At 39.8% G+C, this 23,050-nt stretch overlaps 1 protein-coding gene across 1 annotated transcript; it reads left to right on the forward strand.

Annotated features, from left to right (window-relative positions):
- Positions 1–2,131: 2,131 nt before the first annotated feature.
- On the forward strand, positions 2,132–20,531 carry LOC111219298 (E3 ubiquitin-protein ligase RNF182-like). The gene is made up of 2 exons (XM_022741934.1): positions 2,132–2,195; positions 19,795–20,531. The coding sequence occupies exons 1-2, from the start codon at positions 2,132–2,134 to the stop codon at positions 20,529–20,531; spliced, it is 801 nt and encodes a 266-aa protein (XP_022597655.1).
- Positions 20,532–23,050: the final 2,519 nt, after the last annotated feature.

Below are 23,050 nucleotides of genomic sequence, written 5' to 3' on the forward strand. Positions count from 1 at the left end.
CCAGGACAATTCAATTAGCTTAATGCAATAGTCCAGGGTTATCATCATTAACAAGCAGACTTCATTTACTAGATTGCTCTTCTCTTTTTATCTTGACATACTGGCCTCAAGTGCTATCTCAAAATACAAGAAAAAGTCACTGTATACATAAATACACCATATACAGTATAAAATGTTCTGTCTGATATTAACAGATTTACAAAACCAATCATTCCCCATTAAGTTATACTGTTTGGCATAGCAGGAGGCTCTTTCTCTGTAATTCCAAAACATAATGTTTCAGGCACTACTTATGCGAATCCTGTTGAAAAACAGATGTGATTGTTCATCCCCCAACAATACAGCGTCTGTGAATGAGAATACACAGTGAGGACTGGAGGACTGGTAGAAATCGCTGGTCATGAGGGGGCTAACTGACTCAGTGTGGAGAGAGAATTTTATGTGATCTGCTGAGTCCACAGTTTTGTAGAGATGTCAGCATCTGTCCCCTGAACCCAACAATGAGAGTGGGAATGTACTGTACAAAGATAGAAACTGTGCAAAACACATACACATACGTATATATATATATATGGGTTGAGCTGTGTTGTGTAAAGCCAAATTGCCATTATATTAAATAAACTGTAATAAACTGTAAACTGTAAACACACAATGATGATTACGTTGTTTCTATACAACTAAACCGCAAAAGCATGTACACTGTCTACGAAACATATTTGTGACTGGATCACGGTTTCTATACATGTATTGAGGATATATTGTTAATTTATGTATGTGGCAAGTAACAATGGCATTGATACTGAACATGTCAGCAAAATCTTCAAAGAGAATGTATTTGTTTTTTGTCAATATAGCTCATCTTGCAGTGCAATATTCATTTGTAGTGACTTCAGTGTTATAAAACTTTTTTATGGTCATGTTGAGGCAGTACTCGGTTAAAGTTAGAGAAAGATTGTGGATTAACTGCTAAATACTCTGTTCTATGTTCACCATCTAATAGCTAACTTTGTTGGTGTTTCACTTGGGGCTGAGCATGAAGCATACAGTGGCTTTATCAGAGCTTTTTGCTTAAAATAGCTGCAGCTGGAAATCAAACTGATGAGAGTGGTGAGAGTAATTCAAAAGTAAAGTTGCAGGCTGTAAAACTAAATCAATAAAACTCACTAGAGTTGAGGGGAACTGCAGTCAGGTGATGATCATCTGTGGGTTCATCCCTGCAAACCCCTCTTACATACATAATATAGAAATATTGATTATAACTGTAGCAGCTTTAAATTTGGTCATTAAGGACCTATGAGAATGCATTGGGCAAAAGATTTTCCAGTTGAAAAATTAACATGTCAGGAGTCTGTTGGACAAACTATGTAACTGCAACACGGTTCCTGAATTACCTCAAGGAAAATCTCTGGCATTTGCACTGCTATTCCTTATTATTTTAACCTTAAATGTATGTGATACCAGTACATCTACGATAGGGTAAAATGGTCACGTGTGGTCTTGCTGAAATGTTGAGGCAAACAATTCAAGAAAAAAAGACGGTGATTTTAAAAAGCTTGAAACCAATCTATAAGTCTAGACATCACTTTCTGTTTTTAATCAGTAGTTGTTGATCAACTACTGACCTGCTCCGTCTCCACTCACACTTTACTGTTGCCTCTCGCTGCCTCTGGCCTCCCTCCTTTTTTTCAGCTACACACATCATTGCCTCATTCTTTGTCCTCGTCCTCTCATTCACACATTCTCTCCATATCCTCCTCCCTTTTTCTGCCTGGCTGCCTCCTACCATTTCTCCTCCACTCTCTCCTCCCTCTCTCTCTCCTCCTCTCTCCCCTCCTACCGTTTGGACTGCAGTAGTCTCTCCTCAGCCTCCTGTCTTTCTCTTAGCAGCCTCTGCAGGTGAAGGATCTCCCTCTGGTGAGAAGCTGTCCTCCCCTCTGCTACCTCCTCCAACGCTGCCAGTCTGTTTGACGCCTGCCTCCGGTAAATGCACATAAACAGCAGCGCACACACACACACACACACACACACACACACACACACACACACACACACACACACACACACACACACACACACACATGCGCACACAGGAATGAGATGTGGAGTGTTTCTATGAAAGAAGTGGATTTACATGAGGGACAGCGCAGCAGAGACAACTGGAGTGGAGGAGGGGGAGTCACACACATTTGGACAAGGTGAGGAACAACACACACACTAACCTGCAGATCTTCTGTATAGAGGCTGGTGTGAGAGCATCTGTACTTCTACTGCTTTGGTGTTTATTTGTTTGGAGGGTTTGTACTCTATTGTGTGTGTACACCAAATAATAGTTCATATTTAAGTTGTTGTATTCACAGATAAGCAGATAAGCAGCTGCTAACAATTCATAACTACTGCTCTTAGAGCAGCTCACACACTCATACAAGTGGAATACATGTTTACTGATATGTGTACTAGTTTACCCCAGCTAATGCAGTATAACACTAATGCCAATAAAGCAAAAGGAGGGCTGGTAAAGTCAAGATATAATCAATGAAAGAAAACGTTGTGAGGAGGCAAGAGAGGCAGAGGAGGAAAAAGATGCACAAAAAGAAACAGAGGGTAGATACTGCTCTATGCTCTGCAGTTGGAGAAGATTTAGAGATGAGAAAAACAAGGTCTGAATAAGGACAGATACTGTGTGTGCTTGCTTTCTCTCAGCCAATTATTTGCGTATGTGCATTGGAGTTTATCACTGTCTGCTTGGTAAAGGGTGTTTTGACTCTTTTACCCTACATACCACAGATAGATTATCACTGGCTTCATCACTGGCTTGTTTGGAATCGATTATTTAACACTATGTGCTGGAGCCGTTAAGCAAAGTGTTGTATCCCTTAATACTGGTGATGATTATAATACTGATTTATTTATAAGGCTGTAATGAAGCTACAATGCCCCTTTCTTTTAAATCTAGCAGTTATGATACCAGATCAGAGGACTGGTGAGTTGTAATTATCAAAACATGATGGGTTTGTGCAAAGCATATTTTACCCCCACATGCTCCAGACTGTTATACAGAAAGTAACAGGAAGCATCTACATGTGGCTTCTCTTTATAAAGCCTTTTGTAGAAAAGCACCAACAGGTGTCAAATGCTTTTACCTTAGCCAGCCAATTACATTCAGGACTCATGTTTCACATTCCGTCTATGCTCTGTGGTTTTCAATATATGCTTGTGTATGTGACTGACAGTTTTGCAATTTCTACACATTTTCCCATTTCGATTTCTTTGGGCCTTGCTTTAGAAAGACTTGGTTACTCTTTCCAGGCTACCTAGTGAAAGATGGGGAACAAAGAAATGAATTGCATAGGACCGACTTGAGAGCTGAGAGAATGTCAACATGATTTCTGCTCTGTGTAAAAAGGACTTGATGAATAAGGAAGCGGGTTAAATCAATTTTTAAGTTCCGTAGGTTGTGTGCAAAAGCACTGGGGCAATGTCACTGAAGTAAAAATGAATACGATACAATACAATATGATTAATAAGTCATTTATTAATTAACTATGTAAAAAATGACAGCTAGGTCTACATTTATGTGTTTGCATGTACTGCTACTGTGTGAGTTCAAGCTCTACTATATTATTACTATACTATACCACACTATACCATACTATACTATACTATACTACACTATACTAAACCATACCATACCATACCATACCAATTAAAGAAAAATCAAAAGCAGCTTACTATGTCAGGGTTTTATTGGATTAGTACTTATAACCTATGTGAAGAATTGCAAGGGTAACTAGGACCGGGTGGACCAATTTCTCTAGAAGCTGAAGGGGGTGTGTCTGCCACCACTATGTGACATTCAAGGTGTGTGATTTGGGTTCAGTTAAGGTTGATTGTTGCACAGTCTTTCTATTTTCATACCCTATGTTACTATTTCTGCAAAACAGCTAGAAACCTGTTGCAAAGATGAGAAGAACCTCTTTCTCTTTCTTTTCTAAATAGTCCATAAAGAACCAAATCAAACCATCATCCATAAGACATTAAATCATCACCATGACACACAATCAATTACACATTTTCATAATGGATGGATAACCTCCTACATCACAGTCGACACTACTCATATCTATGTGCTTTCCATGCCTTTGATAGGATTAACCAGCACATTCATTACGCAGCTTACATGTAATTTCTCTCACTGCTAAAGACAATCAAACCTCTCTCAGCATTTAATCTATCAGATATAATTACAGGCTATAGAGCATAAACAGAATAATCGTCCCATGACGCTTATGAGCAAGTCATCATTAGCACATGGCTAGAAATGTGGAAAGGTTTGTTCAGCAGTGGGCAAATCGAAAATGCCTACTGCTGAAATTAATGTGTGAATGATGTTGAAATACTGAGAGCAACACTGTTTGTCCTGAAAAGCCGGACCTTGGCATGGACTGGGCATGTGAGAAATATAGGTATAACCTATAAGATCAGTTCTGAGAAAATCTCTTGCTTTACTGACACTGACATGTTTCACATTTTTGTCACCTAAAGCTTTGAGCGTCTTTCTCGAAGCAATCAAGCACTTTAAGCAGTTTAAAGCAATAAATATACAGTATTAAGTGCATCATCAGACCTGTAAACATTTCAAAGTACTTTTCAATCAACCAACCTCTGTGTAGCTATTAGGCTTACTAACTGCACACTATGCTCGACAGGCTGCTCTATTTCCACAAATATGCGTATGCAAGAGGCCACAAATTACAAGCAGCGTTCAGAGACAGAGGGAGAGAAAGACAAGAATGACTCAGATGCAACTGGTACAGAGCTCAGAACCACACTGACGTAGCACAAAGAATCAGATTAGCACAATTAGCATATGGTTAAAATTAAGAACATCAGTATTGGTACATACATGTAAAATGCATGTTAAATGAGGCTGCGCCTCATTTGGAAAAGTTTTTCCATATTTTGGTCTGTACAACAAAACTGTCCATTAAACCATTCATATTTTCTTCTTTTATTCATGTGTTTATTTGCTGTGGGTTACTCAAGAAAATGAATGAGACAGATGATGTGTAGAACACTGAGGGTACATGCCCCATACATTCAAAATGCACTCACACTTCTCTCCCTAACCAGCATGCAGTTGTGCTCAGTAATGAATGGAAACTGTATTATATTTTGGAGAACTATAATCTGGGAAGCAAAATGCCTGAATCTCCATCAACCCCCCAGGGAGGCAGCAGGGCGCCAGCATCAGCCCAGTTGCAGCAAGTGACATTTAGCCCTCACAACAAGCTGAGCTGAGCAATGCCAAACCAATATATCTCCCCTTGGAGCTGTAGCCCAGATGTTGACTGACCTTCTCCACCCAATAACAACAAAAATACAAAAAACTCAGAGCAGACAAATATTTTCCATACTACCTCCCAGTGAGGGATTGTAGCTGTATTAGAGATGTTTTTCATTATTTTGTTAACACTTCTCTCCAGAGGTTTCACTGTTTCACTCTTTTTGAACTCACACCTGAGAACTTCTCAGTAAAAATACTGCCTTACATGGATGGCTACAAGCTTTTCAGGCAGGGACTGAGATTTGCTGCCAGTCAGTCACAGCCGTGTTTCTGTTGTTTCCAAGATAACATTAAACTATTTTGTACTATTTAAGATAAGGATAGGACCTCCTCTTATGTAGGAGTTGTTGGAAGGACATTTCAGTCAGCCAACTCACGTTATATGAGTTAGAACATGTATTTGGCACCTGACTCACTGACGATAACTATCCCTTTGGGCAACCTAGATCCTACAGGTGAATGCTGTGGGTGAGCGCTGAATATATGTGGCAGTGATTAACAGTGCAGAGCTTCAACTAGCTCGCAGGTTTCTGGCCATAAATTTTCTGAAACGACCAGTCACCTGATTCCCTTGTTTGTCCATATGAAAACCCATCTGAAGTTGGTCCTTTGGGTCCTATCTCCTCCTCGAAGCCAACCATGTCTGAGCACTGCCATATGTCCTGCCTTATGCTGAGATACAATTTGGGCCGCACCCAACAGCTGCTACAATCAGGCTGAATGCAGAGTAAGTCTTGAGCCTCTGTTTAGACTACTGTATATTCACCCTCCTCTCTTTTATCTGCCACCCTGCAATTATTCTGATGAACACCTTGCAGCCTCACTAACAAAATCAAACTAATAATATTACACTCCATTCTATCAGCAATAAATCATTGCGTGTGTAAACACATTAACGTTTCTGCAGAAATTGGCTGTCTTTTGTCATTAGCAAGAGGAAACCCAGCAGTTGCATTGGGCAGGCAAAAATCAAGTGCAAAAGACCTTACTCCACACCCATCTTAATGCATTCAATAAGAGGCAAGTGGATACACTGAAGGAGAGCATAATGAGACATATACTGGGCAGCTCCCAGTCGCCAACAGCAGAATCCTGTGGATCCTGTGGATATGTGAATTAATAAAACTCATGACTGTGAAGAATGCTGGGGTTGAAACACAGCATTTACTGTAGGTCAGATAGCTTTTCAGTACAGGTTAGAAATTATGACATTTCTCCCCCTAAGCCAGTGGTGTGCAGCATAAAACTCAAGGATCAAGGAGGATCTAATTTGCTACCTCCCACAAGGTAGAGTCAAGCTCTTGTGGTGTGGCGTCTACAGTTGTGTGGTGGTTTGCTAGAGGTTGGCTTGAAATGGCAAAAGATAATACAGTGTAATCTGTCATGTAGTGTGATGAAAGAGGTGTGATAAGATTTTTTTTGTCTGCTCTGCTTGAAAAGAAGAAGAAAGAAAGAGGGTATACGATGACAATAGCTGACTGTAGCAGGTGGGGACAGGTTGGTTTTCTTGTTTTGTTCTGTACTAATGTTTATCAGTGTTTGGCTGGACAGATATCCAACAGTTTGCTGGTATTTAGTAGGACTGATATTTTGAAGCATGTTAGAGGAGGTAAACAGCCTGATGGTTTGGTTCTGTATTTACCCTGTTGAGTCTCTTCTTATTTCTTTATTTGTCATTTCTCTGGTATATAATCATTTAGAGCTCAAGGTAGAATAATCAGGTGAATCTTTTTCTCACATCTGGACCTGGTACTGCAGATAGCAGTTACATATGTTGTTCTATTTACAGGTTCTACATTTTGATTAGGATGCAGCAGGGTACAACACTGTGGTGTGGACAGTGTGGTTGCAGTTACTGTGGTATTAAACTGAACAGCTGTCTACTATGTCAACAGCAGAAATTAGACATGGATGTACATTTCATGAGACCAGCAGCCACACTCGCTTTGCCACTGCTAGGTATCACTGCAGCAAGGCCACCATAATGTATTCACCGGAAAACATAAGGGCAACAGCAGTAACCACTCTGAAAGCACTTAAAGAGCACTTTCCTGGTATGGAGAAAATGGTTGTCCCAAAGTAAACCCACATGACCACAGAGACTCAAACTCAGGGCCTGCTCACTGAAGCAACAGTGCTCAGTCAACCCTCCCATGCCATTCAAAGCCTTTTCTCATTTCTTCTGGACTTGAGCATGTAATGAGGATTGTTCTGACAAACTACACTGACACCAGTGGCTGGATCAGTGGGCTACTGTACAGAATGGTAAACTATCAGGTGACTTCTTAAGATGGGTTTACACTTCTGCAACAGTGTCACAGAGGCTGCATCCATGGGTTCTGTAGCTATGATGGAAGTGAACAACTTGTGCTTCCACAAACATTTATCTACAGGGGCAGTGGAGACTCCACATGAAGGAATATGATTGGCCACACTGGAAGCAAATAGAGGAAAGGGCTAGTAATCTTAGTAATAATACTCAAAAAAAATTATGATCTAGCACTGCTGATCACTGTGAGCAGTGGGAATAGAACATGATTATTTCAGGTATTTTGTGATCTAGCTACCATATCAGTTTCCAATGCAAGGCTTCCCCTTGTTGCTCCGTATCACAAAGTGATTATTATTACATGGATTGTTTGGTATTTTTGTTTTACTGCAGTAAATTCACTGCTGCACTATAAACAAAATCCTACACTGAAGGCTTTTATGGCAGAACAGCAGAAACAACCCGACACAGAGGCATAAATCCACCTTCATTTAACATGCCTGCAGAAACTGTCACGAGCCCACTACCTAGATTATATGCTTAAATGCTCCTTTAACACATTATGAGACTTCCATACATCAAGTTACAGAATATAACCAATGTCAACCCTTTTATTCACCTTATTTTAATATTATGCGTTTACAGTCAATTACCTTAAGTTTTGTTCAGGCACTGTTACACATCCTTTTAGTGCTGGCTTATCTGAACACTGTAGCACCTCTGTCATTGTGGCAGCAGGTTCTGGTCCATTAGTGCTCACTTTTCTCGCTGCCTACATTAAATGGCGGGGAACTGAGCTACATCCCCAACCCTACAGTAATTACTACTTATGATGAAATACACTTTGAAAAATATGGTCCTGACAAAATATTGTCACATGCGTCATTTTAGATCCATAGATTTGTCTTTGTCACAGATAAAGATGGGAAAAAATTGCCTGAATATCAGTCTAAATGACAGCAGCTAAAAAGTAGCACAGGTCAATATGCAGAATATTAAGTTGGGATGCCACAAGTGATTATACAGAAGTGTGTTTAGATAAATGTACCAATCCACCCGATGATGCCAAGGCACCCACTATTCTGTCAGACAAGGCTTAGTACTATTTATCTCTAACCCTACTGTATTGAAGAAAACTAAGTGGACTGTGTTTGACAAATGTTAGAGGTGAACTCTGGGGTCGTTCAGAAATATTTGTATTTTTTTAATACTTTTAGAACACAGTGTTTTTATCCATCTCTGTTTCGAACGTGCCTTCTGTCAGGAGTCAAATCAACCAGTCGGCATGCTTGAGGTGCAGGTCTGCATGATGCATCATTGAAATTTGGGAGGTGTGCACGTTGGCTCCTCCGTGACCTATGGTTACCCATAACTCCCTTCTCCGCCTTCTCAATGTAGATTTGGAGAGATTTTTAAATGTATCTTGAGGTGAAGTAACATTAGGTCACCATGGCCTTGAACTTTGACCTTTGCCAAACAAAATCTAATCAATTCATCTTTGAGTCCTAATAGACATTTCTGCCAAATTTGAAGGGATTCCCTGCAGGAATTCCTGAGATATTGCATTCACAAAGCCAAAACCATGTTTTGTGAGGTCACCGTTACCTTGACCTTTGACCAGCAAAATCTTATCAGTTCATCCTTGAGTTCAAGTGAATGTTTGCACCATTTGAAGAAATTCTCTCAAGGCATTAATGAGATATCACGTTCACTAGAGTGGGGCGGATGTACATTTGGATGGACAACCCAAAAACATAATGCCTCCGGCCCTGGAGGCATAACAAAGATGAAAGATCTGCCAACAGTAGCATGAACATAATCCTCTGGATCAATGGCATAATTCAGAGAAGCATCACCAAGCAGATATTCTGACAAAAAAGGTCAAAGCTATCATCACAAAATCCACACTGAGAGGAGGGGACAGGGAAACAGAGAACATGCAGGACTGAGAGGACAAGTATACCATTTTGCCTATCATGAGATCTGATAAATCTCAAGTCATGCACATAAACACAAATGTGTAGCCATCTAAGACTTTAGGGATGGGGTGCCTTAGGGGCTTTTTGTGAGGTATGTGTTGTGGCACACCTGTTTTAAGTCTGGCTGTCAAAATGTTGAATACAACATTGTCAGCAGAAATGCTTAACTTTTCAACCACCAGCTTACCAAGCAGTACCTACCAGCTAAAAGTAATGTAAATAATATTTTGTGGAAGAGAGTACATATCTTCTATTTTGCTACAGCATGAATGCAGGTAAACACATCATTTTATCTGATTCAACTAGCCCCGATCAATGCAGAATAATGATGTTTTGTAATCCTGGTTGTAAAGGTCCAGAGCGTCTGGAGCTCAGTGTTGTACAGACTTCTGTAGGTGTGATAACAGCTTAGACTTTGCTTTTAGCTTGGTGATCAAAGTCTTTTCCATAATGCAATTGATTAAAGCACTTTTTGCTTTTAAAAATAATGACTTGTTACAGTTAATGGTTTGTAGAGTAATTTAATGTGATACATTATTGATTTTTGCAATGGGGAAATTCTCCTCTGGTTCGATCTCCAGTGAAAGCTCAGGATCAGATACAAATCAGCATGAATGGAGGTGGTAGGGATTCAGAGAGACTTGTTGATTAGTACATACTGTACTGTTCTAACTAAGTAAACCAAATTAAATGACAAAATACATTGTTTTAACCGCCCTTCAGAATGACACATTTTCTGATCTGACATAGCTAGGATGACAGAATTTGTCAGTGTAGTGGTTGATTTGATGTGACAACACAATGGTTAAGGTTTCGTTAGGTTTAGGCACAAAAACAACTTGCTTAAGTTTAGGTAAAGATTAGGGTTTGGGTTAAAATAAGTTTTGGATATATTTACCACTTTGCTAGGTTTAGTGGAGCTTCATCATCATGGTTACAATGACACCCATGTGGTTAAGGTTATTGAACAATCATGGCCAAGCTTACAAGAAAAAAACAGGGAACAACAGTGATCTCCTTGTGTTGGAGTCTGATGTTTTTGTGACACAACTATCCACCGGACCTCCTCCCTACACAAACTTTTTCACTCTATAATAATCACCTGACTCATTCCTTTGCACCGATCATAATTACAACATGTCCTAGAGGGCTTGGTGATTTGAACGTAGGGAAGTTCTGGGGCACAAGCTGACATGACTGATTCTGTTTCTAATCTTGAGGGGACAGTCTCATTCTGCATGTGTTCAATTAGCATCTGATTTAATAGGGAACAGCGACAAATGCAGTAATACCACAACAGAGGTAGATTGGCACACACAGAGCAACTGGTCAAGCAAATGCTCAAATGGGATGTAGATGCCAATGATAATGAACCCTTAATGAACCCCAAGGTAGTTTCACTCTAATGCAAAAGGCTACAAACTCTTTTTGTCTGCACAAAGATTGTTGTATGTAGTCAGCTGATATTTTCCTAGAATTAAATCCTGCTTTGCCTGTTTGTTCACTGTGCACCACAGAAAATGTAGTGAGTGACATGGAAGCTGTATCCTTCAGAATCTAGTATCTATTGTATCTAATAACTGCTTTTATACTATCTTAAGGTCTTTCCGTTTAGTTAACTGAATTATAAAACCATCGGAAAGTGGTAGGACAAGTATGCTTTTTCAGCAGTCTTAAGTTTAAACCTGGGGTAGGCAGTATTCTATTAGCCGTTTTCAGACTTTAGAAAATCTAGCCCATGAAGGGAGACTTTGGCCAGTCACAGGTCTATTCAGAGAGAGAGAGTGTTCCTATTGGATGTTCTACAAATGCAGACACGTGTGCATGTCCCTTGAGACAGCTGTGTCAATATCAGTGAAGTGTTTATGAGATGGAGAGAACTTGTTGTAGCTCTCCTGGACAGGTACCAGGCTTTTAACTTCATTTTCCTGTTATATCAAATTTGTTGTAGTGGTTGTTAGTATGAAAGCAGGTGATGAGTGGCTATGTTGAATGTGCTAATAGTTTTATAACTTTCCGTAGGCTCACGGCTACAGCTATGACTGTGTTGTTTGTGTTGTGTGCATGAAGAATGTGCATATGAGCTGCAGGAGGGCAGCTGTATTTTCAGATTCTGGTGTTTTTGTATTTTTTTCTTTTCTAGATTTACCTAAAGCAAAATATTTTTTACACAACAATGTATTTATATAATAATACTATATTATGAACTATAATTATGCTAGGTTTGTTTTGCTGTTAAATTGAGCCTATAGCTTCCACTGTAATTACCAAAGACCATATATTTCTGTGGGAATTAGACCTTCATTGTCAGTTATCTTAGATTTCGCTTTTTCCTTTGTAACTACTCTTCCTTTCTAATCTCCATCACCTCTCTTTCTTTTTGTCAGATTTTTTTCATCTTGTCCTGTATATCTTCCCTTCCCAAAGCTGAGCTTTGATTAATGCAATCTTTTTATTTTGATCCGTGTTAGTTACGAAAGTAAACACAGGGCCAATTTACATTTATATGCAAATGTTACCAGCCTCCGCTCAGATAATCTTGCAATGAAAATAAAAATATATAGGGGTACCTCATTGTAACAGGCATTTTAACACTTTACACAAACTGAATTGAAAGAGAAGCATAGCTTCGGCAGATTCAACTGCCTGTCGATTTGTTGACATAATCAAAGAACCACTATGCTGGGTAAAGAGTTTGTAGTAATGACCACCCACCCAGACACAAGCAATGAAGCAGGTGATCAGATGAGAAAGTTGGTCCTCTTGGCATCGTATCATTGCAGCATCAAAGTACAGTTATTTTTAGGTAATTATTTTGTGACTTTCTGGACCACGCTGACCTTGATGGTGGGTACGACCATGAATGAGGGGCACATAACATGAGGACAAACAGCTCTTTGTTTTGTTTGTTTACGACTATTAGCTTGTGTGGTGGGATGATTACATGCAATGTGCAATGTAGGTAGCAGATAAACTCTTGGATATGATACGTTTAGCCAATTTGGACTTATGTATCTTCCTCAAACACTTCAAACCACACTCTCTGGGTGTATAGTAGCCACCAGTGACCCTCCAGTGTTTTCCAAAAAAAACAGCGTAATAACCTACTATATGTGAGCTACAGTAAGATGTAACTGCATTTCTAAATTACTCTGGAAAGCAGGAACACAATTTCATTCTTTCCAGCCTTAACTCTCCCCAGTCTTCCAATTCCTAAATGTCAAACATCAGCTTCCGTCCAGGAATAACACAGGGGAGGACCCCTCTGTTATTCCTCATCCACAGTGGAGGTACATAACTGTTTCAAATCAATGTTACACTTTATACATCAATGTTACCAAATTTGACATATGTGCCTTGGAGACTAAGTAATCAGTCAGTCAGCCTGTCAATAGGGAGTCAGTCAGGTAGTCAGTTAACTAGTCAGTACACCAGTCAATCAACTGCTCAGTCAGTCAGCATATACAGTACATACTGTACATACTGCAACACTAGGTGTTCTCCTACATTCTTCTCTCTTCATGTGGACTTTACAACACTGTATTCTACACTATCATTCCATTAATTATCACTGATTGATTATTAACTGTCTTGTGGGTCATCTATCAATCCTTAGTATAACTTTAACTGCCCTTTATTGTACCACCATGCCCTGTATGAGCCCACCGTTATTAGTTCTGCCAAGGAGGTTATGTTTTCACCTGTGTAAGTCTATTTGTTTATTCGTCAGCAGGATTACACAAAAAGTAAGGGACCGATTTGCACCAAACTTGGTGGAGGCCTTTAGACTTCAGTCCATCAGCCCATATCCCATTGTACCTCTCTACCAGCCCATCCACAGTATTAGACTCCATTAGCATTAGGTAGGTGTACTAAATGACCTGCCTGTGTGTAAATATAGAGAGATGTAAGATTTTTTATAAATAATGTATATATGCTGTACACACATATATGAACACAGCATACAGATGGGCTTCTAAAGCATTCTTCCTACAGAGAAAATTACAGGCAAAAAGAATTTACATCTACAAGAAGCATTCTACATGTTAATGTAATACTAATAACTACCAACTACTACTGGGTACTGTAAATAAAATTATGCAATGGCTTGCCTTTCATCTCTAGCAGGCCACAAGACTGCATCGCAGAAGGAAATGCATTGCCTGGTATGACTAGGCCCACCCTAATATGCTTCAGCAGCTCATCACCACAGGCTTCCTCGGCTGCTAGGAGTAGGCATATGAGCTAATAAAGATGGTTTTCATAGACCAATGCCAAAGAATGTGGCAGCAGATAAAGATCAGAAAAACACGGTCAGTTGTTGAACCACAGAAGCTCTGCAGAAAATTGTTGCCCTGAATAACAACATAGCAGAACAGCTCTGGACCATCCATCTGATCTGCAAAGTGATAAGCAAGGCTTCACCCAGCTCAGTAGAAGCTGGGTGGTGCAGCGGGACAATGACTCTAAACAGCAAAGTAAATCTACTGCAGAATGACTTCTAACATAGAAAATCCACATGTTCAAGTGGCCCAGACCATAACCCAATAGGGATGCTGTGAAATGACCTCAGGAGCTGAGAGCTGTTCACACCAGACATCCTCCTAAACATTGAGCAGTTCTGAGCTGCAGCTACAGAAAATGCATTTGAGGTTATTGGTGCCAAAGGAGATCTGACCAGTTATTAACTCTAAGGTTTTTTTGTGTATTATTAGCTTAGGATCATTGTGTTTGTCTATACTCATGACTTAGATGAAGATCAGATCACATTTTATAACCAGTTAATGCAGAAAACCAGGCAAATAAAAAGGGTTCACAATTTTTTTTCTTGCTGCTATAGTTCTGTAGCTTTTGATTTCTTGAGTTTTTGTTCCCTCCCTTTTGCATCTGAAGGGGAGGTTGCATTCCCTTGCATTCCTGTGAGTGCGCTTTGCACCTACATAGACCACAGACTGTTCATTTATGTGATCTGTTGTTTGTTTGTTTTGCCGACCCAGCCAGGGGCAAAGCTCTGTCTACACAGTGGCTTTTTTCATTGAATTGTAGAGGCTATCCCTCCAACTTACAACAGCAGAAACCTCCTGTTGCCTCACAGTGTGTGGACACATTCGACCACAGATATGGCATTATCATGGGCATTGTTTCAAGGAGTATTTCTGAGGAATATCTGTGCTGCCGCCGCACACTTTTGTTGAGTTTTACCACTGGATTTGACGACCCCTTCAGCAGCTCATGCTGTCCTTTCTGCTAGCTCTATAATGCACTAGAGTGTTGGATGTTTAACCCCAGTTTGGTGACTGCTCTGCAGGGTATGAATACATGTCCCATACTTTGTGTTGTACCAACTGAATCGACTGAAAGGGAATGAATTGTGACTATAACTTCTGTTCCCTGAAGGAGAGGAATGAAGCACAACACCTGATTGCCCCATCTCTGTAGCTGGGCTCAGTAAAGGGTGGCTGTTGAACTGAAAGATGACCGTGTTAATGGATGTACATACAGTATGTGCAGACAGAGCCTCACATTCACCCTCACAGGTCATCTGCCTTCAGACGTGAATACAGGTCTCTTCAGTTAGGCCGCACAAGGACATGATGATATCCCATACTTTATGCATTGTACCTCACTCCTCTCCTTCAGGGAACAGGTGTTTGGTCATTTGGTTGGTTTGTACACAGTTTAACTAAAAGTTTGAAATAGGGAAATAGAGGTTTGTTGCATGTGGATCTATTGAAAACACCCAACAGGAACCACACTTCTTGCAACTACAGAGTGATAATGCATATCGATAGCTGTAAACAGTAATGTGCCATTAAAGGTAGCATTGAGTCAATAAAAGAGGCGAAAAAGGAGAAACAAACTGACAAAAAATATTGATGATGTTTCAAAACATTTAAAAAAGGTTTTGAAAAATAGTTTTGGTGATCAGAAACATATTCTTAGGCCTTGAGGAGAAAATTCTTTCTCGTAAAGCTGTGTTGTTTACAACTGGACAGCTTTAGAGACAATTGTAACTTTTACATTCAAGTTCAGGTTGCATAATAAGGAGCTGAATATTCCCTTGCACAATCCCAGTGCTGTGCCCTTTCTTTACAACATTTATTTGTCCTTGACTTCAGGGGAAAACTAGGTGATTCTGCTCCTGGGATTGATGTAGTAGGAGTTGGTTCTTTCTGACATCTTTCTGACATGCTTCAGAAGGCTTTTTAAACGCAACAGACTGGTGGCTGAAATATTTAACAGTCAGCAAGTCACAGAGAGGCCTGCTGGGCAATTGCCAACGCAACATCGACCTATTCAATCTATATTTCATGGTCATGAATGAATGAATGGCTGGCTTTTCTTTATATAGCATCTTCCTGTCGGGAGGGGGACTTGTTAATGACCAAATCTAAATGTAAAGTAAGAAGTAACGAGTAAGTAAGAAACTGCAACAATAGGTCACTGAAGCACTCAGATTTTTTGGAGGTTTAATTAAACCCTTTTAACCTTTTAACATTTACTGAATCACTTTGAATTTAACCACATAAACCTGGACTTGAACAAAGACTGCAAGGCCAGCTTCTATGCTGCAACACAATCCTATCAATGTTGTAACATCTGCAGGATACACAATAAAATGCATATGAAAGCATACCATCTTACTGTAACAGATATTAAGAAGAGGAACACTGATTATACTCTTTGTACAGGATGTCCACATCAGCATGTTCTAGTGGCTGATAATATAATCCACACACCACAAAACATCTGCAAATAAGCATCATATTTCTTCAAAGTGGACAGCACTGAGTAGTTGTCACCTAGACTGGAGATAAAGACTCAGCTCCTCATGCTCAACCATGCAGACCATGGGCTGGTTCCTCAGTACTATATGTATCGAAATTTCAACCTGAGACCTGAGAGAGTTGTGATCCAGATCCAGAACCGTGATGGTCTTAGAACAACATTCAAACAAGGTCTAGAATCCACCTGGGGCATGGCGTTCTGACCCCATGAAGATATTTCATCACTGCTTTTGTAAAAGGTTGCATGTAAAGCAGGCTCTAAGGATTAATATCCAATAAGGACTATTGCTAGGTGGCAGTGAGAACTACAGGAAGCATAGCTTTTTCTCTTGGATGTGAGGGGGTCCACTAACGGCCAGCCAAAATGCTGGTTGATCTGTGCCACACACATGGCAGACCCTCAGAGACTCAAGGTGATGACTGTCCCTGAGGACAAAGATGCATTTTTCTCCCACACCAATCAGCCCATCAGAGAAGTGTCAAAAACAGTGCAGGAAAAAACAGTTTCTCCCCCTATACCAGAACTAAGGGGAGCAGTTTCAAAGGGCTACATCTGCACGAACCCCCTTAGCTTTAAGTGTACTAAGAGCAACATCTTCAAGTGTTATTAGACATATTATCATGAGTGTAAGGGACAGTTCCTGGTGCTGTTGACTCAATGTGCTCATTAAGCTCAGTGCTGATAATTGCGCTTGGCACAACTGCTAATGAAGGCCACCAAGACTGCCTGGTCCCCAACAACAAAATGAGTCAGTTAAAAAAAAGCTACTGTATATTTCTCTACCAGTGTAAAACTGGGATTCATATTTCATCTTTTGCTGCAGGCTAATACATACACATACTACACTGTCTCCATAATCTGTGATAGATACTACCCTAAGTATAGAGACTAGATTTTTCTCATATAAAGAAAGTAATATTGGAACTTAGTTAATGAGAAGTTTAAATGAAAGAATGGAAATTAAATATACAGTACATTGGTGTATATCTTTCATGTGAAACTAAATGATACCTCTGAAAGTACACAGTCTTATCAGTTACCATCAGCAAGCTGATTGCCGTCGGACACATCTTTGACACAGGAAACCAGTGCACTTATACAACACCATTGGGCCATGCTTGATCACAGCATCTGGAGTTGAGTGTTTCTCATCCAGTCCCCTATCCAATCCGTTTCAAGTTGATCTGGGAATATGAAATGGCATTCTGAAAATTACAGTGCTACTGAAAAGCATCCGGTCCCTATCGGCCCTTATTTCACAACTCTCAGGGACATTTTAAGAAATCCACAGTGTGACAGTTTTGCTTTCCTGGTCCCGTAAAGTTAATGAGGTGGTAGAATACAGAGATTGCTTCCGTGCTAAGTATTATAACACAATACCAAACTACAGGCGTATGTTATGGGCCATAAACTGAGGATGAATCAGCTGGGCTCATGCGTCCATAGTCGGTGTTGTCCTTTATATTATCTAATTCTATATCATGGCTTACTGTGTTTTTCCCTTTATATCTATATCAGGGTAATGCCCAATGACTCACTGTCAGGGGCTCTTGTCAAGGCATATTCCATGTTAAACACAAGTCCAGTTAGCTTTCTCATCAGGGTGAGGCTAAGTGTAAGAGTATGTGAGTCTATGTGGTTTGTAATCTTAGTGTAATTAGTGTTTCTACAATCAAAAAGTCACATGCTCTATCTTTAATCAGTCCAAGACACAACTAATGACATAGCATTATTGTTATTACTGCACCTATATTTTAAAAAATATTGCAAATTGGTTACCACCTCATTAACATAGTATCACCATATCATTATTTAACTGCCACTCCAAAAAATACCATCATGCCAACATATTAAACTCACCAAAATATTAGAAATATTCCAGTATCATTGCCCACTGCACCGAGACATTACAACTCTACTACAATGTTACCAGCAAACATTACTACCACATCAACATGTTATCACCATGTCTAAGCACACTGCCACTTAACAAGAATGATTGAATAATATGAAATTAAATCATTTAAACTTAAGAAATTATGTTTGCCATTTAAAAATAAAAAATTGTTTGTTTAGACACATGGCCATAATAAATAAAGAACACCTAGTTACATCTCTTATGCATGAAATTAAGTTTCATCCTCAAAAGCTTCAAAACGTGTCTGAGTCTAAAAATTAAAGTAAGAGAAAAAGCACAACAAGCTATTAATTGTAAAAAATGAATCAAAGAATGGAAATGCAATGTGAAATATTAAAATAAATTTTTCCATATTTTTTTTGTATTAAAAATAGCAAAATTAATTACTACATCATACTTTATTTTATTATCATATTGTGAAGATCTTGAAAACATAGGACCTTTTACAGTAGGTCCCTGCAGGTGACAGTTATCTGCCACAGTAAAGGTCTGGGGCAGAGTACCGGAAACCTCATTCCTATTCATGCTTGGTGTCTATGGATGCATGCTCACGGCTATTTGACCTTATTAATGATGACTGACAGTGTCTTGCTGTTTCTCCATGGAGCAAACAGATCACTAGAGTTTTCTTGTATCAGACCTTTAGAACTTCAGTAGCTATCAGCAATTATTCACTATTCCAGTGAAGCTGCTGGCATCAACTAGAACTGATACATGGGTGACAATAACACAAGTATTGGTGACATACAGTACATTTAATTGGTTGAGATATGGCTTCAAGGCATGGCTGACAACACTGACTCATCTTGGGAAAAAAAAAATCAATAGACAGAAGCATGATAGTATTAAAATTACATTTTTGATCTGAATTAATTCAGCTGTCACAGATTAATGCCAACTAAAACATTCAACTGCTCAGTGACATAAGTCGATATAAACAACACGGAAGTGAATGGCTTGTAACAAAGAAATTACTTTGCAGTTTAACATGTTTAGAAATCACATAAAAACTAAACAGGGCTTTATATGATCAAAGGAACAACAAAAATAAAACTAAAAGAAACAATGTGAAAGATTCAATTTGGGGGTCATTTAATTAAGAACTAAAAAAAAAAAAACATTGTATTCTAAACACCAAATCAACAAAAACTGTTGAAGGAGCAGCTATGCCTGCCACCTCTCCCCAACGATCAATAGCATTACTGGCTCTTGCTTTGCCACAAATGGCTCTGTGATGACACCCTGATCCAATTCCCAAAACATAAATCATTCATCAGCAGCAGGTACACAGAGCAGAAGCAGTCAGAGAAGGAGGCAGAGTCCTGACCTTTTCCTGCCAGGCAGAGATACACCAGATACTGTAGTCAGAAACATCCGCTTGTTTCAGTGCCATCTCCAACATACTATTCAAAGTCACATGTAATGCTGGACTATATCATCATTATCCTTCTAACTCTTTTTCTCAATCTGTCTCTGCCTCTATATCTTTCCCCAGAACATGACTTGAAGATGAGCTGCCCACAGCCTGAGTTAGAGGAGAAGGACTGTCCTCCACCAGAGGAATTAGAGTGTAAAATCTGTTACCAGCGCTACAATGCCCACAACCGCAAGCCTAAGATCCTGGATTGCCTGCACCGGGTCTGTGCCCGCTGCCTCATCAAGATCCTGGATATTGCTGATGGTGCAGGCTGCATCTCCTGCCCCTTTTGCCGACACCAAACTGAGATCACAGAGTTTGAGGTGTCATCCCTGCCTGACGATGCTAACATCATGTCCCACTTGGCAATGCGGGACAAATCCTGGAGCTCTGACCACAACAGGGAGGTGGTTCTGACTCCAAAGAGTTTCTCCTCCTCTAGCCCATCTCATGAATCCTCTAACTGCCTGGTTATCACCATAATGGAAGTGCAGAGGAACTCACAGCACTCCCCAAGCCGCTCTGACATTTACACTGAGCAGAGCCTGGACTCAGTATCAATGGGCTCCAATGGGCCAACTGATCAGGATGCCCTGTCCAAGTTCTGTAATCATGTCCCACGCATCCTGGTGTGGCTGCTGGGTTTCTTATACTTTGGCTCGCTGCCTCTAGGAATCTACTTGTTAGTGATCCAGAGAGTGACTCTGGGTATTGTATGCGTTAGCTTGGTACCATCAAGTTTGACAGTCTGCCTGGTCTATGGATTTTGCCAGTGTCTGTGTCAGGGAATGTGTGACTGCTCCTCCAGAGGCTGATATGATGTGACTAAACTGATGGTCCTTGGATGGGATAAAATGAGCCGCAAAAAACGAAATTTGGTTTGTTATGTAGATAGATATGAGTTCCAAAAGTGAAAGTGATGTTGTTTCCCCAACAAGAGACTGACTGACTACCAGTTAGTTACTTCCATGCAAATAATGGGCCAGTCAGAACATCTAGGAAGACCATTTTCAGTGATGGTCTACGCTTTTAGGATGAAACTCAGAAACTGGTTCGGCCACAGCCACCGACAAGCTCTGTTAGTAGGAACAGCGCCTATACCTACATTTCTGTAATGTATTTTTGTGACCTTATTTGTTCTGTGTTGTGTGTATGACCTAGTCTAACATTTTAGATTTGAGAGCAGACCTTTAATCTTTGACTTAAACTTTGACGAAGTCCTGGGCCCTCATTTATCAGCGTTGTATACCAACAAAAACTTAGCAATCATTTTTAAGTGGGTGGGATATATTTTCGGATGCCTGTACATTTTGATTCAACTCTAAACCATGAATATACACAGAAACATCACAGACCAAATAGCAAGGGTATTTATATCATAGACCACATGAGCAAACTATTAAGAAAAATTCACAGAATTTGAATCTTCTACATTACAAGTCACTTAACAACTGCATTTATGCATATGATTGGATAATTATCACTTGTCAATCACAACAAAGTGGAGGAAATAAGCCAGTATTTATATTAGCACTACATGCTACTAAATGTTAAAGCTACAGGTAACTCAGAATTGAATAGATTTCAACTGTGATACTGGTCTTGCCATCAGCTCCTGAAAATATCAATAACTGTATATTGTATGACGGAGAAGCATTGGCCCTGACTATGGATTTAAAGATATCAATCTGTTAAACCTGCCGATACAAGTCTGTTTCAACATCTTTATATCCTGGCTGACAAACTCTATGTAAAACAGAATATGGAATATTGCTCTTCAAGGGATATGTGATTGACAGGTCATGAATTAGCTGAAGTTGCAAGAAAAGCACTGTAGCGTATTATTGAGCAATGCAAGAACTATTACAGGATTATTCACCACAAAAATTCCAGATCTTAGCAGGAAGAGAAAGAATATTTGCATGCAATGCACATTTCAAAATACAAAACACAAATTGCCAAATTTGTGAATTGGCCATAATACTTTGTTACCCGTTTTACTGTCACAACAGTAGCTTTGGGCATTCAGTATGTGTGATGAGGTTGTTATTATTACTTATTTAATCTGCCCCCTCCTTCTCTTTCTCTCCATCTGACTCAAATACACACGTGTCATTCAGGTTGTCTTTTTGAGTCTATCTGGTACATGTAACATATAAGCCAGACTCATATCTCAGGTTTTTTGATACTCTTTTGATGTTTAGCAACAAACTTAAGTTTCTTGTTGGGTTGAACAAGGATGCTTGGTTGTAATTTTTAGCCAGCCCTAAACACAAATGTTGCTGACTGACTGAGTGATGGCCGAGCATTTAAGTCACCCTTTAGACATTGCTCTTTCAAAATGGTTTGGTGCAAAGAAGTAGCCAACCTACCGACTTTGTCGCCACATTTACTGACTTTTCACACCCCTTTTTCAAAAATGTACCTAGCAACAAATCTAGCAACTTTTTGGACAAACCTTAGCCATTTTCTGTGGAAGAGAGTCACCAGTAATACCCCATGCGTGTGAGGTCGGGCTTTCCCTCTGTAAGCACAGCTGAATGCACAGCAGCTGACATTAATGACCATCTACCTTTCTCTCTGAGTGATCACTTTACAAGTAAATCAAGTCAAAATCACAGCACAGTCTTTGCCTTCAACTTGTGTGTATGGTGATTTTGTCTGACAACAAATACGCAAAAACATGTAAATGAGAACAACTTTACTGGGAATTCGGCTGTATCAGAGGCCCTGCTCAGACCTGGCATTAACATGCATCTTTGGTGACGTCTCAAGTGACCACTTGTGATCAGATCTTACTTACCCACTCTATATGCAAATAAACATGTATACGTTGTTGTTTTTAGCCAGTCTGACTATGGAAAGACAGGTTGTCAATGTGTTTGTGTGTGAGAGGGAAAGAAAGCAGGACAAGGAGGGGTTGAGTGAAAGCACTGTGCACAGTTCTATGATGAAATACGATTTCAGCCATTTGAAATAGTAAAACATTTTCATTTCATTATAAAACTGTGGCGGGACTAATTAGCATTAGAGAGAATTTGCCACATGTGGCCCAGACCACCTCCGAATTTGGTCTGAGTGATTTGATCTAAAATGCGTCCTAAATGTGTCTTGGGTGCACTCACACTTGAGCTTAGAGCTGTCCACCTGTGATCAGATCACCTGAGAAGGATGTTAGTACCAGGTCTGAACAGGGACAAAATACTGTAGATGTGAGCACAGAGAGGAGGAGAGAGGCAAACAGATAAAGGGCTGAAACCGGCTTTCACAAGCTGACAAATAGCCCACCACATGGTCCAGTCATACACAGTTTTGATCTAGTCTTGTTTTTGTA

This window comes from Seriola dumerili, unplaced genomic scaffold (genome assembly GCF_002260705.1).
Source record: "Seriola dumerili isolate Sdu_G_001 unplaced genomic scaffold, Sdu_1.0 BDQW01000003.1, whole genome shotgun sequence".
In the NCBI taxonomy this organism is placed as follows: domain Eukaryota; kingdom Metazoa; phylum Chordata; class Actinopteri; order Carangiformes; family Carangidae; genus Seriola; species Seriola dumerili.